The sequence below is a fragment of the Zeus faber genome, assembly GCF_960531495.2.
Source record: "Zeus faber genome assembly, chromosome: 9".
Lineage (NCBI taxonomy): Eukaryota > Metazoa > Chordata > Actinopteri > Zeiformes > Zeidae > Zeus > Zeus faber.
In genome coordinates, this window is record NC_137197.1 from 21,821,336 (window position 1) to 21,843,440 (window position 22,105).

The following is a 22,105-nucleotide window of genomic DNA, read 5'->3' on the forward strand; positions in this document are numbered from 1 at the left end:
ATGGGTTTTTGGCTTTGTATGTGATTAAAAAAAATAAAAATACAACAACGTATATGAATTGAAAGAGAACAAATACAATATTTATACAATATTATACTTGAGGTCGGAAAAAAACCCGGAACTTTACCCCCATTGATCTGAATGCGACTGCGCGGACGTTTTCCCCACTTCCGGTGAGGAACGCCCCCCCCCCCCCCTCCGGAAGTGTCCGAAGCCGGCCGGCGCGAGCGCCCAGGGCATGATGGGAAATGGAGTTCATAACACGCCGCGACGCTGACAGCGCGAGTTTCTTCGAAAGTGGTTTTTACACGGATCCCGGGTTAATACATGACATTTAACGCGCACATAAACTGGCATTGAATTTCCACGAGATAACGTGTGGGTGCGTGTGTGCGGATATGTGTGTTGCGCATATGTGCGTGCGGATGTGTGTTGTGCTTCATCCGGGTAAGACGAGAGGATTGGCCTCTTCAATTGGAATGTCCAGCAGAGAGCAGCACTGATGCACACATTATACCATTAGAGGAGCAAATGCAAATTGTATTTTAATATTTTTACAAGTTGAATTTGTGACTGTAATGATGTGTGTGTTTTTTTTAAATTTTATTTATTATGGTTTATCTTCCCCCGACTTTCCCTCGTCCTCCTTGCCTTGGCCTGTATTCACATGCCTGTTCTCCTCCTTTCTCTCAATGCACTTGTGTGTGTAAGTGTCTGTGTAAAAGTCTACAGGCCTACATGTTACTCAGCCTCCACCTTTCCATTTCTGCCTAACTTGTACTGCCGTTTACTTAGACCTATAGTGTAGCCAGGGTGATTAAGTCCCCTCCTGGGACATGGTGGTGGCAAAATCTTCCTTGCATAGCAACCAGCAGCTACTGTAAATATACCGTATTTGTTCTGATCATGGTTACACAGGCCCAGGTCAACAGGACGGGAGGCCCAGGTTGTAGAGGAATTTAAAACGTACAGACTGTCAATTCTGAGGAATATTCAAGGTCCAGGTATAGACGGGATCCGGAAGAGGAAATACTACTTCATATTTTGTGATCTATACTTCTGTATTATGTAACCTCCAGCATTATAGTCGGTAATTCTCTCGCAGGTTAATGTCCTTGAAATTCTTGACCTGTGGACATTAGCCTCACATTCCTATAGATTGTTGAAAGCACACCGTAATGGAAGGGATCTTTTATTTACTTTTCAAGAAAGGTCACCGGCGAGTTCACTGAAAGTGAATTTGGAGCTATTTTGTATGTAATGGATACATGCAAAATATTTACGTTACATACCAGAGGAAGAACACTAATTCAATTTTTCTGTTTTGCCCCGTGGCTGACAGGAGAGAAAACTCTATCACTGTGGGTATCTCTCCAGACTGCACCCCGCAGCCCTTCTCACGCTCCTGACACTCCTTGTCACTGGAGTAGCACGAAGCCAAAATAATCTGACAGAGGCTCTTTGGAGCCTCCAGCCCCATCAGGGCATTTCAGTATGTATCTCAAGGCTTCCCTCCTCCACTTCCACAAAGTGGGAAAACAAGCCGTCTGCTTTCAGATAGGTCCTGACCTACTTAGGCACAGATATCTCCCTGGTATGCAGGCGGATACTCGGTGTTTGTTGTGTGAGTTCAGGCACGGGCGCCGAATCAGACTTTGGTCATTGGCTTCCCAATCACTTGGCTTAAAGAGCACGATTTACAGCTCCCAGCTTCCTGCTGGCAGAATGAAAAGCAGGCTCAACTTTTCCATTAAGGCACCAGGCGGTGAGTAACAGCAACTATCTTAAAACACTCTTTCACTGACAGCGATGACCAAATTATTTCCCCAGTCAAGCAGGGATCAACAGCAACACTCACATCGACTGTCTACTATGACTCATACTCGTGGTCTCTGCTACATCTCCCAGCTATGAGGTGACAAATTACAGAATGGCGATTAAAAAAATCCAGACATTGCGCGGCCATACAGAATGCCAGCATGAATATCAGACTGCAAACGTAGAGTACACAAGAATTGTGCAGAGTGTGAATGGCTGGATAAAGCATCCCTAAAAAAAAGCAAACTGAAACGAAGAAGCAAATAGCCGTTGCACAGTTAAGTGAAACCAGCCCAGTGTATGAAGGCAGGGGCCTCTCTCCATCTGCAGGGACTGGGCAGTAGGAGCAAAGCAGTGCTGAGCTTCTGGGGCTCATTGCCAACTGCCCCCTACCCTTCCACGGGACCTTCCAGCCCCCTCCAGGAGTGTCCACTGTCTGCTCAGTGTTCCCTAGGGTCCGGACGGAGCTCAAATCGCAGATGCAGACGGCTCCTCAGCAGCTCTCACCCCCCCCCCCCCCCACTCCCCACCCACCCCCGCCGCCTGCTGCTTAGTGCTCTAGTTCCCTCCTTTGCAGCCTGCATGTGTGCCTCTCCATTGTGGAGGCCGGCTCTTGTGCTCCAAGCGGGCCCAGCTGCTGCTCTCCAGCCTTCTCACTCCTCTGGGTCGAGACTGCAGCGACGCTGGAACTCCTGACCGTGCTCATGGATCCATTTATTTGCCACTGGAACATGAATTTTAATCGACCAGACGTCAAAATAAGAGCAAAGTGCATTTCTTTAAACCAAGACAAATAAGTTAAATTACTATGAATCAAACTGTTCTTTCCCTAATTTCACTTAATTATGTAATACTCATATGTGTTTTTTAACAATAGCTCAACATTGTAACGACTTCTGATTTACAAGCAGTATTACAAATGCTTTTCACACCGACCGTCCCGCTGTGAGGACCAATGCTATGTTCTCTGTTTGTTAAACTTGGCGCCCGGAACAACGGCAGAAGAGCTAAACCGGAATGGTGTGGAATGGAGGCCAGCCAGTGGTATATGTTTAGCATGCTTAGCAGTGCTCAGGGACTGACCTTCACCGTGTAACATCTCTTAACTGTATCTGCAATGCAGCACAGATGTGCCCTGGCTCTCATACATTGACTTGTGTATGACAGGAATGACAATCACCAAACACCGGACCAGGCACGCCCTGACTGTTTAAACCAACACTGAATGCTGCTGCATTAACTTAACATTTGAGTGGTTTATTGTCTGCTGTTAAATAGATCATCTTACCCCATTTGTCCCCAACAAGCACGGGGCAGCCTGCATGTAGCGTGTCCCCATCACCTTGACCGTTCTTGTGCAAGTTCCACCAGAAGAGGGCAGCGTTCTGAGATATGAAACAAACCGGAAAGTTATTTCTTATCGGTTTAAGAAATTGTGGGGTTCAAACTGTTCTACAACTATATGGTACAGATTATGACCAAATAGCGAATGGTGAAAAAAAATGCAATTCTGTTGTAATAATTGGTTAAGCCCCGAGGAGAATGGTTGAACTCCAAGGAGGCAAACGATCCACAGGAGATCACTCACCGGTCCAAAAACAACATCAGCCCCCACTTAACAAATCGCTGTGTTGTCATAAGAATCCCCTACGGCTGACACTGCCATGAACTGAGCTTTTGTCATTTTGACAGCTGCAGTGGTTGATCGTTAGAGCAATACGCTCTGGCTCGAGGCACAATTGAGAAAAGAAGGGTATTAGCGCCTGCCTTGAAATCCCAATGTTTTGGATCTTCATGAGATAAGATTCAACATTTCATTAATCGCTAGGAGGAAATTCATTCATGGGGAATAAATAGCAATACCTCTTTATTATCTCTTTTATATGAGAGAGAGAGAGAGAGAGAGAGAGAGAGAGAGAGAGGGAGAGGGAGAGGTAAAGAGAGAGAGAGAAAACAATCTATACCTCCACAACCGGAACACTGAAATTGGCATAGATGAAGGCCGTGGATCCACCTGCCTCAACAGAGCTGAGCTGTGGAAAAATTAAATTCTTGTGAGTGTCATCGTGTCTGGCAGTTAGGGGCTAACATCATGAAAAGCCGGTCTGTCTGCTGCAGGGTTTAAAGGCACAGACACATACTTTTTTTTTTTTTTTTTTTCCCAAACGAATTTTCTATTCTTTTTCATACGCCAGACAACATTTTCTTTTGGAACACGTGAAGTGAGAGTTGAGGAAACAGTAGTAGAATGAGTTGCAGTAACTTACATATATCATAAAGGTGGCCACTCGATTTCCAGTTTTGAGCTTGAACACCGGGCTTGACGCTGACTACAGAGGAACAAGGATGAGAAGGTTGTTAATGTGGCCTTATCCTCTCGTCCCCTCGTGCGTACGCAATAGAGATCTTGAAATCCACTAACTGTAGCATGATCAAAATGAGGTTCGTAGTGGCCGCCGATCCCGTAGTTGACGACTTGGAGGTACTCGCCGTACGGAGGCTGCACGTTCAGACCCGTGAGCTTGGAGATACGCTGGTCCAACAGCCCCACGATGCGATGGGCGGTTCCTTTCAGCCATGCACTGCAAAAACACATCATGCTGATGTTGGTACTTGTCATGATGCTCAATCTTGTGAACTTGTGACCCAGCGGTCGATCAAACAAGAAATCAATCGAACAACCAACCGGTCAATCATCCGTTTATCAAAACTAGGGCGTTTGCACGACGTCGTCGTCGTCGGGGTTTAGCTCACTCAATTCCGAAGCGGATTCGTTAAAGGAGCATTTATCACTTCCACGTAGGTTCAAAGTGAGAATAGAACGTGAGTCACAGCTCTGCAATCCTATTTAAGTGAGATGACAGCGATGGAAGACCAGCGCGAGCAGCCGGCAGGCGTGAATCTTCAGAACGTCTTTCTGCAAAGTGCGTGTCATAAACAGGATATTTCGATATTTACCTCTTGCTGATGCGATAGTCAACCGTCGCTTGTTGCTCTCCAGACGCCACGACGGATCTCCTCAACTTGTCGGTAAAACACACACACAGAGAACACACGTTTGTTTCTTCTTCACCGGTGTTATAACAGTCAAGCGTCCACATCCAACTGCAAACACTGACAGCAGAGAGTGAGTAATAGCACAGTGCCTCCGAAACAACAACTGATAACATATAGGGAAGACCGAAGAAGAGCTGGCAAGACATTCCTGGATTCCAAACCTGCCATGATGGAAATACCAGAATGTTCTGGTAGTACAATGCTCAAACCCTCCAAATCAGAAATAATCATCCAATCTTACTCCACGTCCAAAAAATGGGGTTTGAACCCTTATTTGGGGAGCTTTTCTACAAATTATGTGAAGTGGCTGCTCTCCAAACTCTCCTGAGAAAGACTCATGAAAATACTGGGAAAAGGGTTCAGACATTTTCGACTGAGTCCAGCCCCTTTCACATCGAATTTCCATGAATGGTCTGCATTGGCATCAAGCTGAGCTGAGGGCTGAGGGCATTTGAACCACACACACACACACACACACACACGCTGAGCTACATCATTATACGCAAGTCACACACTTACAAATTTGGAAGCATGCGGCAGTAGCAAGCAGCCAACTCCTACTGTACCATGACATTTAGAGTTTATTTTGTAATTCCAGCCGTTCCTGGAAAAAGTGCATCTTTTGCCTCCTATAGAATGACAGCTCTGTCAACACCAGTTCAGAGCAATTACTCGAACGTACTGGAAGCCGCTAAACGCTGGAGTCTTGGGGTCCAGAGGGAATTAAAGGAATAAAACACTGTACTCAGGGTGCAGAGTGCTGCGAACCCTTCCAAGGAACTAATACTCTGTTATAGACTATAGTCTGTTTTTAATAAACCTCGGAGATGACATAATGACCAAATAAGTACAGGGAAGATTTGCATCTGAGGAAGGGATGGAAAAAATCACTGACCTGCGGCAAAAACCTCACACAGGATATAGAACGTTATTTCAGTTACCAAATACTCCCAAAGTAACTGAATCAGCGTGAGGGGCTTTGATATGAAATATAACGTTCAGAGTAGGACCTTAAAAGATCTATATTTCCCGCGGCAAGCGCCTTGAGCCATTCAATGCAGAGAGTCATTTTCACAAAAGCAGGCTCTCCGCCAAGGCCTCCCGGTAATATATCTCATATCATAACAGCGCCGCTAAATGCTTGAAGCCAACGGAACATTCCCTCCGCAGGGTTTTTAAGACATCTATCCAATGGACGCCGTTCCGCTCTTCCCTGATTGGCATGACAAAGCTAAAGCATTCCAGGCGTTTTGGAAAGCCATGTGGGTGAACATAATCTCCACTTGGCAACCTTGATGCGCTCCTTGAAATGTTTGCTTTCCTTGATAATCAGGCTCTCGAACGCAGACGAGGCCACGGCTCTAAGTGAGGATTAGCACCAGTGAAAAATTGACCCATTTTACGGGTTTTGGTCAATGAAAATGAGGAGAAAAAACGGGGGGAAAACCTAGACCAGAGGGAGAGCATGGGAGTGAGAATGTGACGGAAACTTCCTAAAAACAAGACAGTAATCCAAACTTGGGTAATAGGACGGGAGTTACTCTCCTGCGCAATCTTTAGTCCCTAAAACACAAAAGACGATATTTCTTGGCATAACACCTATTCTTTTCTTCAGTTAGTTGTGAAATATTATGGTTCGGGGGGTTTTTAGGGGTGTTTAACGCACAACAAGAGTGAAGTGTAAACTCTTACTCCGGTTTGGGAGAGCAGCTTGATGTCCTCGGCCTCTGAGCGCGTGACGAAGCCGTGGTACAGAACCACGTACGGACGCCGGCTCAGGACCTCGCGTCGCACCGGTTGCAGCAGGAGTCCGGGACTGCCGTTGGTGAAGTAGTCGCAGAAAAGTCCGGGGTTTTCATAATGCCTGGGCTGCGAGGGGGGGGGGGGGGGGACACCAACCTCAATCAATATTCTGAATTTAGCCACAAGATGATCACGGGCGATAAAACAGTAGTTTTCCAACCCTTCCTCCTTCTACAACTAGAAACCACTAACTGTTGAAAAAAAAAATGCTGCTTCTTAGGTTTTACTGGAGTGTGATCAAGCAATAAAAAATGTCTTAACAGACCTGAATCAAACCAAAAAAAAACAATGAAAATGTCGCGAACATTTGTTTTTCGGGGCCCTCGTTTTTTTGGGGTTTGGATTTATCCTGGCATTACGCACTAGGGTGGGACCAAGCATCGGCATTACGGTGAGTCAAGCCCAGAGGATTGGATTGAAAGTGATTTGTAGAAGGCTCAGCTGTACAAAGGGAAATTAACAGCCCTGGAAAATATGACTTTGAGGAGAATTTCCCTTTGTAGTTTGCAGCCAAGTGTCTCGAAGTTGAAAAACCACAAGAATTTCTTCCAACTTTTGTTTTTTCAGTTTTACCCAGTTGAATATAATCTGTTTCAGAGACACTGCAGAGTTAAAAACTACTACTAATGACACATTTGAACACATTTGAACACGTGAATTTGTCATGGGGATTAATGCGGGTACATTTCACTGCATATATGTATGAACGTATGTATATGTGACAAATAAACCTCTTGAATCTTGAATCTTGGTGGGCGTTCTCCCTCCACATATCAGTAACCAATGGCTGTTAATCCACACCTGGGAGCCTTGGGTCTGGCAGAGTCTCTCGTAGACGTTCCTGGTTCTCAGGTGAGTGACGTTGGGTCTCCTCATCCCACCGTCGCGGATCGCTTCCGACGTCCCCTCAACAAGCAACTTCTCGTATTTCTGCACATTCCGCAGAACTCGTCCATTCAGAGGATCTGAGGAGAAAATAAATAGAGTTGCTGTGACAATCAGGCACTTTTTACAGACTTCTTATTATTAATATCTTTCAAATAATTTGTATGATGTGCATAGAATCGGCTGTTGTATATTTGCATGTTTTTATATATTTGGCTATTTCTGTTTGGGATTTTCGGGATATTTCTGTATATTCGGCTTTTTTCATTTCTTATTTTATCTCCTTTTCATTTAGACTTCTTCAGACTGTCCAGCTTCTGCCAACGCTTCTTGTCTGTCCAGAAATGCACGACAAATTCCTTGTGGATGAAAATGTACACGGCGAAATAAGCTAAAACTCATTGTTATGTGGAAAAAATAAAAAAATACCATGGTGCAGCAACTCCTGAGAGAGACTCAGCGCGGAGGAGACGTTTCCGGTCTGAAATAGAAATGATGAGAGGGTCTCCGAGTCATTAAAGACGGTCACCTCCGTCTTCTTCTGCGTGCGTGCGTGCGTGTGTGTGTTTGTCAATCAACAGCGCGGTGAGGTATTTCACCCCTTGCCTTAAAGTGCGAGAAGGCCAGATGGTCCAGAGCGTCCTCCAAGGTGCCCTGGTTCTCCGGGCTCCACTCCCCACCCGCGCTCCGGAAGAGCTGGACCGACTCCTCCAGCCACGGCACCGAGTGGTAGAAGTCCCCCTTCTCGTACGCCACCTGCAAGCCACACCCGGCCCAGACTTTAACAAGCCCCACAAAAAAAAAAAAAAAAAGAGGGGCTGTTTCCCCCTAATGGGAGGTGTGAACGTGCGAGTTTTACTGCGGGTCTCGAAGGAAACGCGGCGATTTGCTTCTTATCTGGCAACCGAAAAAACAGCAGTTGCTCGACCCCCCCGAAAAAAGAAAGGGAGAGAAACACCCGGGACGCCGTTTGAAGGGGCGGTTTTAATGGCCACATGAATGCAGTTGCCGCAAGTTGTTACTGCGTGCCACGCTGACAACACCCTCAACTTAGCGTGCGTTTACAGATGCTCTAAGTGCCTTTTTTTTTTTCTTCTTTTTTTTGGAGTGAGATCATGTCTTTTCCTTGCGGCGGCATGCTTCTCCCGCACGGTGGCCGCTGTGCATCATCCCATGCACCGAAACGAGGGAACTCATTGCCGGGGCAACATGTTTTTTATATTTGCGCTGTGAAACTGTGGCACTATAAAACCTTTTTTAAACATTGAACGAGTCTCCAGGCACACAGAGAGGAGCTCTCTCTCTCTCTCTCTCTCTCTCTCTCTCTCTCTCTCTCTCTCTCTCTCTCTCTCTCTCTCTCTCTCTCTCTCTCTCTCTCTCTCTCTCTCTCTCTCTCTCTCTCTCTCTCTCTCTCTCTCTCTCTCTCTCTCTCTCTCTCTCTCTCTAGAATGACTGACAGGCCGTGAGGAAGAAAACACTTTTTTTTTTTTTTTTTTTTAGTCTAGTGTGGGACTGTAAGGATTAAGGGGAATTCTCATGGCACCATCTGGAAAAATGTTTATTATTTAACATAAGCACTCGCAGCATGTCCAACACAGAGCAAAGTAGAGCTCGTTCCATATTTTATGCATTTTGGGGGAAATCCTGCCAACTTCCCTGCAATTCTCCCACGAATGCTACAGCAGTGGAAATTAAAGTGGTAATCCATAAGGTTATTTTGTATATTCATGCCACATTTGTTCCATGTTTGATAATGTATTTAACTGGCACTTTATCAGAAACAGCCATTCAATGTATTTGCATTATGCATGATCCCCTCTTCATGCTGATTCTGTTGGTTGTGACGGGGTCCACCTTTCCCGGCAAGAACGCACCACCGATCGAACACATGCAAGTAGTGAAAGGCAGCCACGGTGAATTTGATAATGCAGCGCACACTGTGGCTAGTTGTAGTCAGTAAACTGCGGATATGGTTGGACATTCACAAAAAAGAACAGCGCCTTGGGATGAAATCCCCACCACCTCAGGTGACCAAGGAAAAAACGCCCAAATCAATCGATCGGACGAAGGCAAACTTCTGAGAAATGCCAGCGATCTCAGAGTCAAGAGGAGGACAAAAAAACCCGTCGCAGTTTCGAGTGGAATTCTGCGACCGTAATCCATCCAACGGTCGCGGCCTTACGGATTACCACTTTAAGGATAAATAAAAATGGGAGAAATAATCGACACCAAGTTTCCAATAGAAAACAGCGTGTACCTTTCCGACCAGGAAACAGTCGTCCCCAGAGAAAGGCACAGACACTGTGGGCATGTAGATGTCGGTGGCATTTCCATTAGTGACTCTTTGGAAACGCCCTCTCGCGAGGCTGCCAACTTGGAGAGCGTACACGTCCTGAAGCCTCATGAGCCCCTGGGCGGCCCCCTGGAGGTCCTCCAGTTTGGGCAGATTGGCCTCCACCTCCTGGTAACCAGACCTTAGGGCTGGAGAGTAGAAAGCAACAGGGGTGACCGTGGGGGTTGGGGGTCGGGTGGTGACAGCAGAGGGTAGGAGAGGAGGCGGAGGCGGCGGGGGGGGGGTCGATGGATCTCTTTCAGTACCTCATTATCACCAGATGTGACTTTATTTTTTTTTTCCGAAACCAACCTTGTGTGTTCTCCGAGGCTTCGTCGCTGTAGACCACGTTCAGCCACTCGGACTGCAAGCGCTTGATCAGGGTGAAGGCTATCAGAGGGTTGGCCATCGCGCCGGGCGGTCCATTGTAAACTTCACTGTGCAGGGCAGACACCTTGGCGTGGAACCTGGAGAAGAAAATAGGCTGTTAACGCTATTAAATATATATAGAAAAGAAATAGAGCCATATATATAAATATATATATATATATGACAATGTTAATGTTTGTCTGGGGAGTTGCTATCTGTCCCTCTTAATTAAGATATATTTGTTTTTGGCAACCGCCCCAATCATAATCAATTTAGTATTGCTGGCATACCACTTTATATACATTCTATGCAATGTGTATATATATATATATACACTCTAAATGCCATCACAGACTAGTTTATTTGAAATCCAGCAACCTTAATAAGTCATTGTGGTCCTACTAATTATTTATCATAAAGCATAATCAATGCTCAGATAAAAATGGCTGCGGCCTGACATGAACATAATATGACACATCACATTTATATGATAAATCTCTCCCAGTGAATCATGACATAATGCAGATTACCTTCAAGCTTGTTGCAGGGATCACGCAAGCACGCACGCGCTGCCTCCCATATGCACATCCCAAAAACCTCGCGAGCCTCGCAACCGTCCGGGCGTCTCACCGCGTGAGGTGTGCGCAGTACGTGAGACTCACCGTCTGACGTCGTCCAGTCTTTCCAATTCGTTGTCAATGTAGGTTCCCAAAAAGCCAACCAGGGTCCGCTCAACGTCAGCCGCCTGTTGGACGTTCAGCAGCGACGTGTACATCTCACAGGCGGAGACCTCGGCCCAGGTTAGGAGCGCGAAACCAAAGTAAATCCATTTGGCAAAGTTCATTTTGGGCGCTTCAGAGGAGCCGCGTCCGGCGCGCCGCGTCCCACTCTCCCGGAATCCGCTCTCAGCGTCACGCAGGACGCCGTTGACGTCATACGATCTCCCGACGACGTCATCGGTGTCAGGGCTAGTGAAGACATCATCTTTGAGCAAATCATACTATAAAGCTTTCTTTTTTAATATAGAATAGTATAGTATGATATGGTATAGTATAGTTTAGTATAGTATAGTATAGTATAGTATCGAAGACCTGCCCTTTTTATTTATTTTTATTTCATTTATAATATTATATAATAGATGATATGTATTATTTTTACCTTTTATTACCATTCATTAATTAGTTTATTTATTTATTTAGTTGTTTGTTGGTTTGTTTGTTTGTTTGTTTGTTGAACTTATTGTACTTAATTTGTCCTTAGATGTCGCTTTAAAGTGTCCCTGGGTTGCTTGTAAGGCGCTCATTCTTGAAATGAAAGTTATGGGCGGTAATGAGCTGTAATCACAGTGACACCTACCGGTGATGTTGATGCCATAAATTCAGCTGAAACTAATGTAAGTGATATTTCTCCTGAAACAGTCAGGAATTAAAACGAATTCCTTTCTTCACTTTCACGGGGAGTTGAAACTGTCACAAGTTAAAAACAGCTTCTTTCAGAAGCTTAATTTGGTGGTTTAAATTCTCGTGGAAATCTTCTTTACCGGCAAAAATGATTGTTTTAAAAAAGTGAATTCTGATCTTTTAAGTTCTTATTTATTTCATTTATTCAATAATTTTATTGATGACATTGAGGATGTTATTTTTCATACCAAGAATCACAATTGTCTAAAAAAATAATGAACAGGAGAAGTTTTTCTTATTTTTGTGTACTGATTTAAAGTAATATCATTTGTCATAGCTGATATTCTTTGTGTTTGTGGTTGATATTCACATAGGAAAGGGCAGGTAGACACTGGAACTGTTGTGGTTATTAGAGTTGCTCTAGAGTCTGTAGGACGAAGTGAGAGTCATTTCAATCTCATCTCCAGCCTCCAACTGATGAACCGCTTCAATCCGTCAGACATTACGTCAAGGTTAAACAAAATGGTTCTGCTGTTTTTTTTCCCCCATACCTAGATCCATGCCGCTTCCACGGCTATCTTAATTCACAAGGCCTCTACCTAATAGAGTAGACCCCTGTGAAGAAGGGCGCTGTGAAGACTCTGTGTTTGGGTCGTGGGCGCGGCCAGTGTTGGTGAACACCGTGTGTCACTGTGGCCGTGCTGTTCAGAGGCCCCGCTGACCGGGACAATACAGGCCACTTTGAGGCGCCGGCATCAGCGGCCGTCCATTAAAGCTCCGTGGTGTTCTCGGTGGTGTCGAGCCGCCTTCTGAGTGCGGACAGTCGAGTGGATTGGGCTGCGGCCTCTTCCCCCAGGTCCGCCATAGGATGGCTTGGCAGTTCGGGGCCCGAATTCTCTGTCATAAAGGCTGCGACTTTAAACCTTAGGGTCGATACCTCGTGACTCCTCCATCCCCCTCCTGTCTCTCTCTCTGGAACTGTTTCAATGGGAGCAAACGACTCTCTTCCTGTCTGTCTGCTTGTCTGCCTGGCTCTCCATGCAGCCCTGGTGACCCTGACACACAGAGCAGAAGTAGCAGCCGATCTAAAACACCCTTCATCCTGAACGCCATCTTCCTCTGATGGGGAACACCATAGCAAGCCATGGCTCCTTCCTTAAATACTCAACTCTGTTACCATGCATTAGAATTTATACCATGTTTAATTCAAGAGGAAACATGTCTAGTAATATGTTATATTTAAAGTTAATCCATATATTTAATTTTTAATCCATCTGTATTTTGTTAATTGTTTGAAGGCTAGGAGGTATGCACAATTTCCTCATATGACACCATAACTAGTAACTAAATAACTAGTACTAATAAAAAAAACTTTTTGTCATATGTGTACATACAAGTATATGATCATTTTTGTCATGTTTTGGGGTAAATTTGATACCATCTGTGTAAAAGAAATGCGTGGCACATTGGAAGCTGGGACCCAAACACTCCAGATGATCAGAGGCTCTTTTGTCGTTGATGAACCTTATTAAACACTGATGGACTCATCATCTGCTTGGTTTGGATTTGTAAGATCCAAAATGGAAAAGTAATAACTCAAGTTCATGTTAGTTAAAAACGTAATAGTTTATTTTTTACATATAAAAATAAATATATAGAAGCAGTATAAAACATCGTCATAATTAATAAAAAAAATCTTTCTTTTTTATCTTTAATTTGTTAGCATTTTCCTTTTTCTTTCTGTTTCTGATTGGCTGATTCCATGACCTGTTAAACATAAAGCGACACCAACGAAGAACAAGAGTTGTGGTTGATTGCAGTTTGACAGAGTCTTGAAAGAACTGCTTTAAAGTTCTTCATCTGCACCCAGTGCCCTATTTACATGCACAGGATTGATCAACCCACCAGAAAACCAACAAATAGTCAAAGCCCCCTGCCAGCTGGCTCACAAGTCAATCGGAGCTTTGAGAAGACAATTGGTGATTTTGGTATATTGACTATTTTAACAAGTTGTTAGGCCATGAACACCAACTTGTAAACACGCACTGTGCACAGACAAGTCCTCAGAGGGAGCAGACGTTTATTCTTCATTTGATCAGGAGAATCGAATAATCCCACCATCAGGCATACAAGGTAAAAAAACATTTTTTTTTTTTTTTAACCTTTCACTTTTTGGAAATCATGAAACTTCTGTGATCATAATGACCTAAATCAAATAAATAACACCATGTAGCAGTTTAATTTAGCAACTCTGAACAAAACATTACACATGTTCAATTCAAATTCGCCTTTTAGGTCTGTTGTGGTAAAAGTTTGCAAAGGGCAGTTTAGCCTGGATCACAGTCCAACTCGAGGTTCAAGGCAGAATGAGAGTCCAAAGTTGTCAATACATCAATCAATCGATGTACTGGCACAAAATTTGTTTTCCTTGTATCTTAATTGCACATTATTCATTGCTGCCGTGAAATTGACATGTCGTGTCAGCAGAGAGAAAGGGAGAAAACATGTTCCTCACGAGTGGGACCGCTCAAAAATCTGTATTTTTTACCAGATCAAAAATTCAGTCAAGATCAAATTCCCCCGTATCAAGAATGCTGGCAAGATGTAAAGTCAATATCTGTTAAAGTTTAATTGCAGTAAGTTGACAGCCCTCATCTCATCTCATAGTTTTTAGCTCTAAAAGTACCAGGTGAAATGCAACAACATCAAGTTTTCCCATTGGCGATCTATGGCTATTCAATTAAATTCATTTATGCTGCCGTTAATACATCATCAATCATTGTGCATTGCAACCATTTAGCTTCCTGCAAAAACAAACTAAAAAGAACGGATGTGAGGCTTCCCAGTGGCGTTTGGCCTGACTCTGTGAGGGCAGCACTGCACGGCTCTCCTCATGTAACCCCTCAGACCCTGGTCCCGCAGGCCGTAGATGAGCGGGCTCAGGAAGCGCGGGATGACGATAAAGCTGAAGAAGTTGAAGAAGGCCAAGTCCTCGGGCAGCCAGTCGTGGTGCAGCGCAATCAGGCTCTCGGTGATGGGGAGCGTGAAGGCCATCATGCACAGCAGCAGCTGGAAGCCGTGGAGCAGCACGGTGTGCATGGCCTTGGCTGCCGACACCCGGCCCTGCCTCATGCTCCTGGTCTGCAGCAGGATCCTTACGTAGGTGAACAGGATGACGACGGCCACCACAGCAAAAAACAGCCCGTTCTGAGAGACCTTGAACAGCGTTTGGACAGGGGACGACATGAGGTTCGTAGTTTTGCAAAACACGATGGTTGACAGGACGTCCACACCGGGGTGAGACCGCGAGATGGAGAAGTCCACCACAGGGAAGATGAAGCTGACAAGCACCAGGAACAGGATGGTGATCCAGATGCGGTCTGAGCGCCATGCCGCAGGGCGGTGCAGCGGATGGAATATGGCCGTGTAGCGTTCCAGCGACATGGTGGCCAGGATTAAAGGGGTGTTCTGGAACGTGACGATAGACAGGAAAAGCAGAGGAGTGCAGAAGGCAATGATGATTTTCAGCCGGGCCATTGCGAATAAGAAGAGCAGCACGGAGGTCAGCAGCTGCAGGCTGTCGTTGACAAGCATGAAGGAAAACAGGATGTAGCGCGTGCTCTCCAGGAACTGCCGGTGGGACGCGAAGATGTGCAGCATGGCCACCATGCAGAAGAGTAAGATGCAGAAGAAGGGGACGACCACACACACCTTGATAATAACAGACAGGCGCATTGGTGATGTTGCATTGCTTGAAAACTCAGTCAGATTCTGCATGCTGAGGTGTGAGGAGACCTGAAAAATGGAAAAACGAAACATTTATTATATATATACACAAATATATGCAAACAACATATGCATATATTCACTCATATATCACAAATGCAGCATTCAGCAGCTTCATTATCTTACTCAAAATTGTATGACAGCATATCTACCCAAAATACAGCAGGTGCAGGCATATAAGTAATAATATCATAAACATCAGAAGTAATCCATTATCGTAATCTTCTTTCTGTATAGAAACACACATTGAGCGCGGAAGCACGGCCGTGTTCTGTGTTCAGAGTGATGAAGAACTTACTTGAGAATGTGCTGCTCAGGGACCAGAGGCAGAGAAGGACCGGGGATTGGATTTTTATCCATCTTGTTCTGGGACTTTTTTTCGATGGGGGGGGGGGGGGGTCAAGGTGGGGCCAGCCCTACCTAAGGGGTGGGTTTCTAAATTATAATTGGAGGGGGAGGTTTGTAGCGTGTGCAAGGTATCAAATCTTACAAAGTTCTGTATTATTTCAAAAGCAGCTTTTGAACTGAATGAGTGAATTACATTACATTTAGCAGACGCTTTTATCCAAAGCGACTTACAATTTTCAATCACCGACGGACGCAGCCATCAGGAGCAATTAGGGATTAGGTGTCTTGCTCAAGGACACAACAGCATGCTAGCAGGAGGAGCCTGTGATCGAACTAGCAACCTTTAGATTACTAGACCACCAGCTCTACCGCCTGAGCTACCATCCCCAATATTTGGTTGAATATACACACCACTGTCTGAGCTCTGAACCAGCCCACCGCTATATCTTGAATTTAACTATGACATTATTGCATATAGAATTATGAAATGATTATAAATTTATTAAATGGGGCTGTGAGAGACTAACAAATAATGAACCAAATTGTATTGATTCGTGTAATTTGTAATGTATTTACAGCAAATGTCTTTTGTCTTGTGACTTTTCTTTAACTTATCATTTTTTTTATATTCCATATTCTGACCAAAACCTGCACAATATACATATATATACAACATGTATATATATAGTATTTAATATAAAATGTCTATTTATACTATCTGTACATAATCCCCTTATACTCCTGACAAACCTGTATTTATAACCTTACACTGTTGTACATAATACACCTCTTTTGCCTACATAACTGCACAGAAACACTGTACTCAAATAGCACTTTGGTATTTAAATGCTTCTTTTGCACTTCTGGTTAGACCACAACTGCATTTTATTGGTTCTGTACCTGCACTCTGCGAGTGACAATAAAGTTGAATCTAATCTAATCCAATCTAATCTAATCTAATCTAAAATAGAGAGTAAAATACATATGTGGGGGAACTTTGCCATCAGAACAGCTGCATTTACTTCTTGGAATCCAAGTCCTATCTATCTATATATTTTACTATCTATCTATCTATCTATCTATCTATCTATCTATCTATCTATCTATCTGTCTGTCTGTCTGTCTGTCTGTCTGTCTCAGTTCAAATCTTTACTGTCCTTCAAGGGGAAATTCAATTTTGTATCTGCGCCCGGAGGGGAGAAGAACGAACTCCCCCAACAGGGCGTGGTCAGAGCCGGCCAAGATCCACCGCGGCTTCTGCAAAACTTGTCTGTCACAGAAATCTGTTAAAGAAAGCTGCTGCGAGCCATTTATTTTGCTAATTTATTTTTTGCACTGTGAGGTTCCCGGACCAAGAAATGAAACTAAAGGTTGAAATAGACTCAATAAAGGATTTGTAAAATAAAGCCATCGCTGTCTTGTCCACATTAAAAGTATTGAGTCTGTGCAGAAAGGGAAGTCTCTGCAGGCCCGTTTTGCAGATTGCAGATGTGTTGAGGTCATGGTTCAAGTTGTTGTCGATCACTGTTCCCAGGTACTCGTAACACTCGGCCGTCTCGACAAGTCAGTCCTTGACTGTAATTCGGAAGGTGGAGTGGGAGGTTTCCCTAAAGTCGATGGCCATATCTTTTGCTTTGTGAACGTTTTTACGTCAGGAAGTGGTTGTCACGCCGCTCCACAAAGTCTTTGACGACCGGCCCCTGATCGACCTCTCCATCCTGGAGCAGACTGATTAAAACAGTGTCATCCGCGAACCTCAGGAGACGCCTGTCAATGTAGTTCCTCCTCCAGTCATTTGTATATAGAATATACAATAATGGGGACAGGACACGTCCCTGGGTTGAGCCTGTGGATGACAACCGCTTCTGGGATAGGGCACCATTCACCCTGCCTGCCTGGTCACCATGCCAGCATCAACATTAAAAGTGGACAGTCGTTTACTCGTTAAAATGTGGGGTTGGATTGTACTAAAAGCGGAGGAGAAATCTACAAATAAAAAGCCTTGCATGAGTTTTTGTACCCTCCAAATGCTTACGTACGTAGCATCATCCACCCTTCTATTAATCCGATATGCAAATGTCATCAGTTCGGTTCGGTTGTTCACTTTCGGGACATTGTGTTGGACAAGTGACGAGTTAAAAAGCTCAGTGAAAATACCACACGAATGATCAGCACAAACTTTGAGAAATTTGCTGTGATCATGTCAGACCCAGGGCTCTCACTGGTACTGCATTTATGGAACATTGATCTGACAAAACGGGCACTGATCTATCTATCTGTCTATCTGTCTATCTGTCTGTCTGTCTGTCTGTCTGTCTGTCTGTCTGTCTGTCTGTCTGTCCGTCTGTCCCTCTGTCCATCGTTTTGTGGCCTACACTGCTGTAGTGCAGTGAATAGCTGTACACATTTACATTCACATTTAGTCATTTAGCAGACGCTTTTATCCAAAGCGACATACAAGGGAGAATAACATTCAAGCTACATTGCGACAGAGATTGGTGTAACACAATATGAAGGCGTTCTTCTCAGTGTGCTACTGAATCGGCTAAAACCTGCAAAGATTTGTTGTTTTTGAGGACTTTTAGCAGTATTCCTCAAACATATTTAAATGTTCCTTTGTTGAATTAAGTTCGAAAATAATCTGTATTTTATACCAGAGGTGCTCACTGGAAATATGAAAATTTTAGCAAATGATGACCTAAATTTCTATTTTGAACCGTGATTTTCTCATAGATTAAAAATATTACAAGCAAAAACAACAAATACAACTCTGCTCCTTCTTTTGCTATTGATTATATCATTGATATTGATTGACTGAAGTGCACCAAACCTGATAGATAAACTGACTGATAAACTGATAGACAATGAATAGCCTGCAATTCAATTTCTTAAATGAATGTACTTTTTTCTTTCTTCTTTGTTTGCATAAACATCCAGTTCATGGAGGTATTTTCAACCTGGGAACATATACCCTATAGACTATTCATCGTTGATATCAGCTAATGAGGTTTAAAGCGCAGCATAAGCACTGATTCCTTAATGAGTCCCAGATGAGGGTGTGCTGTCTGGTGGAAAAATGTTCAGAGGCCCCGCTGACCGGGACAATACAGGCCACTTTGAGGCGCCGCTCGGCATCAGCGGCCATCCATTAAAGCTCCGTGGTGTTCTCGGAGGTGTCCAGCCGCGTTCTGGGCTGCGGCCTCCTCCCCCAGGTCCGCCAGTGGATGGCTTGGCAGTTCGGGGCCCGAATTCTCTGTCTCAAAGGCTGTGACTTTAAACCTGAGGGTCGATACATCGTGACTCCTCCATCCCCCTCCTGTCCCTCTCTCTGGAACTGTTTCTATGGGAGCAAACGACTCTCTTCCTGTCTGCCTGGCTCTCATTACATTAAGCAGACGCTTTTATCCAAAGCGACTAACAATTATTCAAACACCGACGGACGCAGCCATCAGGAGCAATTAGGGGTTAAGTGTCTTGCTCAAGGACACTACAGCATGCTAGCTGGAGGATCGAACCAGCAACCTTTGGATCACTAGACCACCAGCTCTACCGCCTGAGCTCCCATCCCCATCTCCATGCAGCCCTGGTGACCCTGACACACAGAGCAGAAGTAGCAGCCGATCTAAAACACCCTTCATCCTGAACGCCATCTTCCTCTGATGGGGAACACCATAGCAAGCCATGGCTCCTTCCTTAAATACTCAACTATGTTACCATGCATTAGCATTTATACCATGTTTGATTCCAGAGGAAACATGTCTAGTAATATGTTATATTTAAAGTTAATCCATATATTTAATTTTTAATCCATCTGTATTTTGTTAATTTTTTGAAGGCTAGGAGGTATGCACAATTTCCTCATATGACACCATAACTAGTAACTAAATAACTAGTACTAATAAAAAAAACTTTTTGTCATATGTGTACATACAAGTATATGATCATTTTTGTCATGTTTTGGGGTAAATTTGATACCATCTGTGTAAAAGAAATGCGTGGCACATTGGAAGCTGGGACCCAAACACTCCAGATGATCAGAGGCTCTTTTGTCGTTGATGAACCTTATTAAACACTGATGGACTCATCATCTGCTTGGTTTGGATTTGTAAGATCCAAAATGGAAAAGTAATAACTCAAGTTCATGTTAGTTAAAAAAGTCATAGTTTATTTTTTACATATAAAAATAAATATATAGTAGCAGTATAAAGCATCGTCATAATTAATTAAAAAAAAAAATCCATCTTTTTTATCTATAATTTGTTTGCATTTTCCTTTTTGTTTCTGTTTCTGATTGGCTGATTCCATGACATCCATGACTTTAAAGCGACACCAATGAAGAACAAAAGTTGTGGTTGATTGCAGTTTGACAGAGTCTTGAAAGAACTGCTTTAAAGTTCTTCATCTGCACCCAGTGCCCTATTTACATGCACAGGATTGATCAACCCACCAGAAAACCAACAAAAAGTCAAAGCCCCCTGCCAGCTGGCTCACAAGTCAATCGGAGCTTTGAGAAGACAATTGGTGATTTTGGTATATTGACTACTTTAACAAGTTGTTAGGCCATGAACACCGACTTGTAAACACGCACTGTGCACAGACAAGTCCTCAGAGGGAGCAGACGTTTATTATTCATTTGATCAGGAGAATCGAATAATCCCACCATCAGGCATACAAGGTAAAAAAACAAAACTTTTTTTTTTAACTTTCACTTTTTGAAATCATGAAACTTCTGTGATCATAATGACCTAAATCAAATAAATAACACCATGTAGCAGTTTTATTTAGCAACTCTAAACAAAACATTACACATGTTCAATTCAAATTCGCCTTTAAGGTCTGTTGTGGTAAAAGTTTGCAAAGGGCAGTTTAGCCTGGATCACAGTCCAAGTCGAGGTTAAAGGCAGAATGAGAGTCCAAAGTTGTCAATACATCAATCAATCGATGTACTGGCACAAAATTTGTTTTCCTTGTATCTTGATTGCACATTATTCATTGCTGCCGTGAAATTGACATGTCGTGTCAGCAGAGAGAAAGGGAGAAAACATGTTCCTAACGAGTGGGACCGCTCAAAAATCTGTATTTTTTACCAGATCAAAAATTCAGTCAAGATCAAATTCCCCCGTATCAAGATTGCTGGCATGATGTATCTGTTAAAGTTTAATTGCAGTAAGTTGACAGCCCTCATCTCATCTCATAGTTTTTAGCTCTAAAAGTACCAGGTGAAATGCAGCAACATCAAGTTTTCCCATTGGCGATCTATGGCTATTCAATTAAATTCATTTATGCTGCCGTTAATACATCATCAATCATTGTGCATTGCAACCATTTAGCTTCCTGCAAAAACAAACTAAAAAGAACGGATGTGAGGCTTCCCAGTGGCGTTTGGCCTGACTCTGTGAGGGCAGCACTGCACGGCTCTCCTCATGTAACCCCTCAGACCCTGGTCCCGCAGGCCGTAGATGAGCGGGCTCAGGAAGCGCGGGATGAGGATAAAGCTGAAGAAGTTGAAGAAGACCAAGTCCTCCGGCAGCCAGTCGTGGTGCAGCGCAATCAGGCTCTCAGTGATGGGGAGCGTGAAGGCCATCATGCACAGCAGCAGCTGGAAGCCGTGGAGCAGCACGGTGTGCATGGCCTTGGCTGCCGACACCCGGCCCTGCCTCATGCTCCTGGTCTGCAGCAGGATCCTTACGTAGGTGAACAGGATGACGACGGCCACCACAGCAAAAAACAGCCCGTTCTGAGAGACCTTGAACAGCGTTTGGACAGGGGACGACATGAGGTTTGTGGTTTTGCAAAACACCAGGGTTGACAGGACGTCCACACCGGGGTGAGACCGCGAGATGGAGAAGTCCACCACAGGGAAGATGAAGCTGACAAGCACCAGGAACAGGATGGTGATCCAGATGCGGTCTGAGCGCCACGCCGCAGGGCGGTGCAGCGGATGGAATATGGCCGTGTAGCGTTCCAGCGACATGGTGGCCAGGATTAAAGGGGTGTTCTGGAACGTGACGATAGACAGGAAAAGCAGAGGAGTGCAGAAGGCAATGGTGATTTTCAGCCGGGCCATTGCGAATAAGAAGAGCAGCACGGAGGTCAGCAGCTGCAGGCTGTCGTTGACCAGCATGAAGGAAAACAGGATGTAGCGCGTGCTCTCCAGGAACTGCCGGTGGGACGCGAAGATGTGCAGCATGGCCACCATGCAGAAGAGGAAGATGCAGAAGAAGGGGACGACCACACACACCTTGATAATAACAGACAGGCGCATTGGTGATGTTGCATTGCTTGAAAACTCAGACAGATTCTGCAT

General features: G+C 44.3%; 3 protein-coding genes across 3 annotated transcripts; all 3 read right to left on the reverse strand.

Moving 5' to 3' along the window:
* Window positions 1-2,379: 2,379 nt before the first annotated feature.
* Window positions 2,380-11,108, reverse strand: p4ha3 (prolyl 4-hydroxylase, alpha polypeptide III; the record flags this gene model as incomplete). Its single annotated transcript, XM_080006350.1, has 13 exons — window positions 2,380-2,542; window positions 3,107-3,203; window positions 3,783-3,851; window positions 4,086-4,148; window positions 4,241-4,400; window positions 4,777-4,841; window positions 6,568-6,744; window positions 7,480-7,643; window positions 7,993-8,044; window positions 8,170-8,319; window positions 9,821-10,044; window positions 10,208-10,362; window positions 10,927-11,108. 13 exons carry the CDS (start codon window positions 11,106-11,108, stop codon window positions 2,472-2,474), a joined length of 1,629 nt encoding a protein of 542 aa, XP_079862476.1. The 3' UTR covers window positions 2,380-2,471.
* Window positions 11,109-14,481: 3,373 nt separating this feature from the next.
* Window positions 14,482-15,441, reverse strand: LOC307234840 (odorant receptor 131-2-like; the record flags this gene model as incomplete). Its single annotated transcript, XM_080006704.1, has 1 exon — window positions 14,482-15,441. The coding sequence occupies one exon, from the start codon at window positions 15,439-15,441 to the stop codon at window positions 14,482-14,484; it is 960 nt and encodes a 319-aa protein (XP_079862830.1).
* Window positions 15,442-21,145: 5,704 nt separating this feature from the next.
* On the reverse strand, window positions 21,146-22,105 carry LOC307234841 (odorant receptor 131-2-like; the record flags this gene model as incomplete). The annotated part of the gene is made up of 1 exon (XM_080006705.1): window positions 21,146-22,105. One exon carries the CDS (start codon window positions 22,103-22,105, stop codon window positions 21,146-21,148), a length of 960 nt encoding a protein of 319 aa, XP_079862831.1.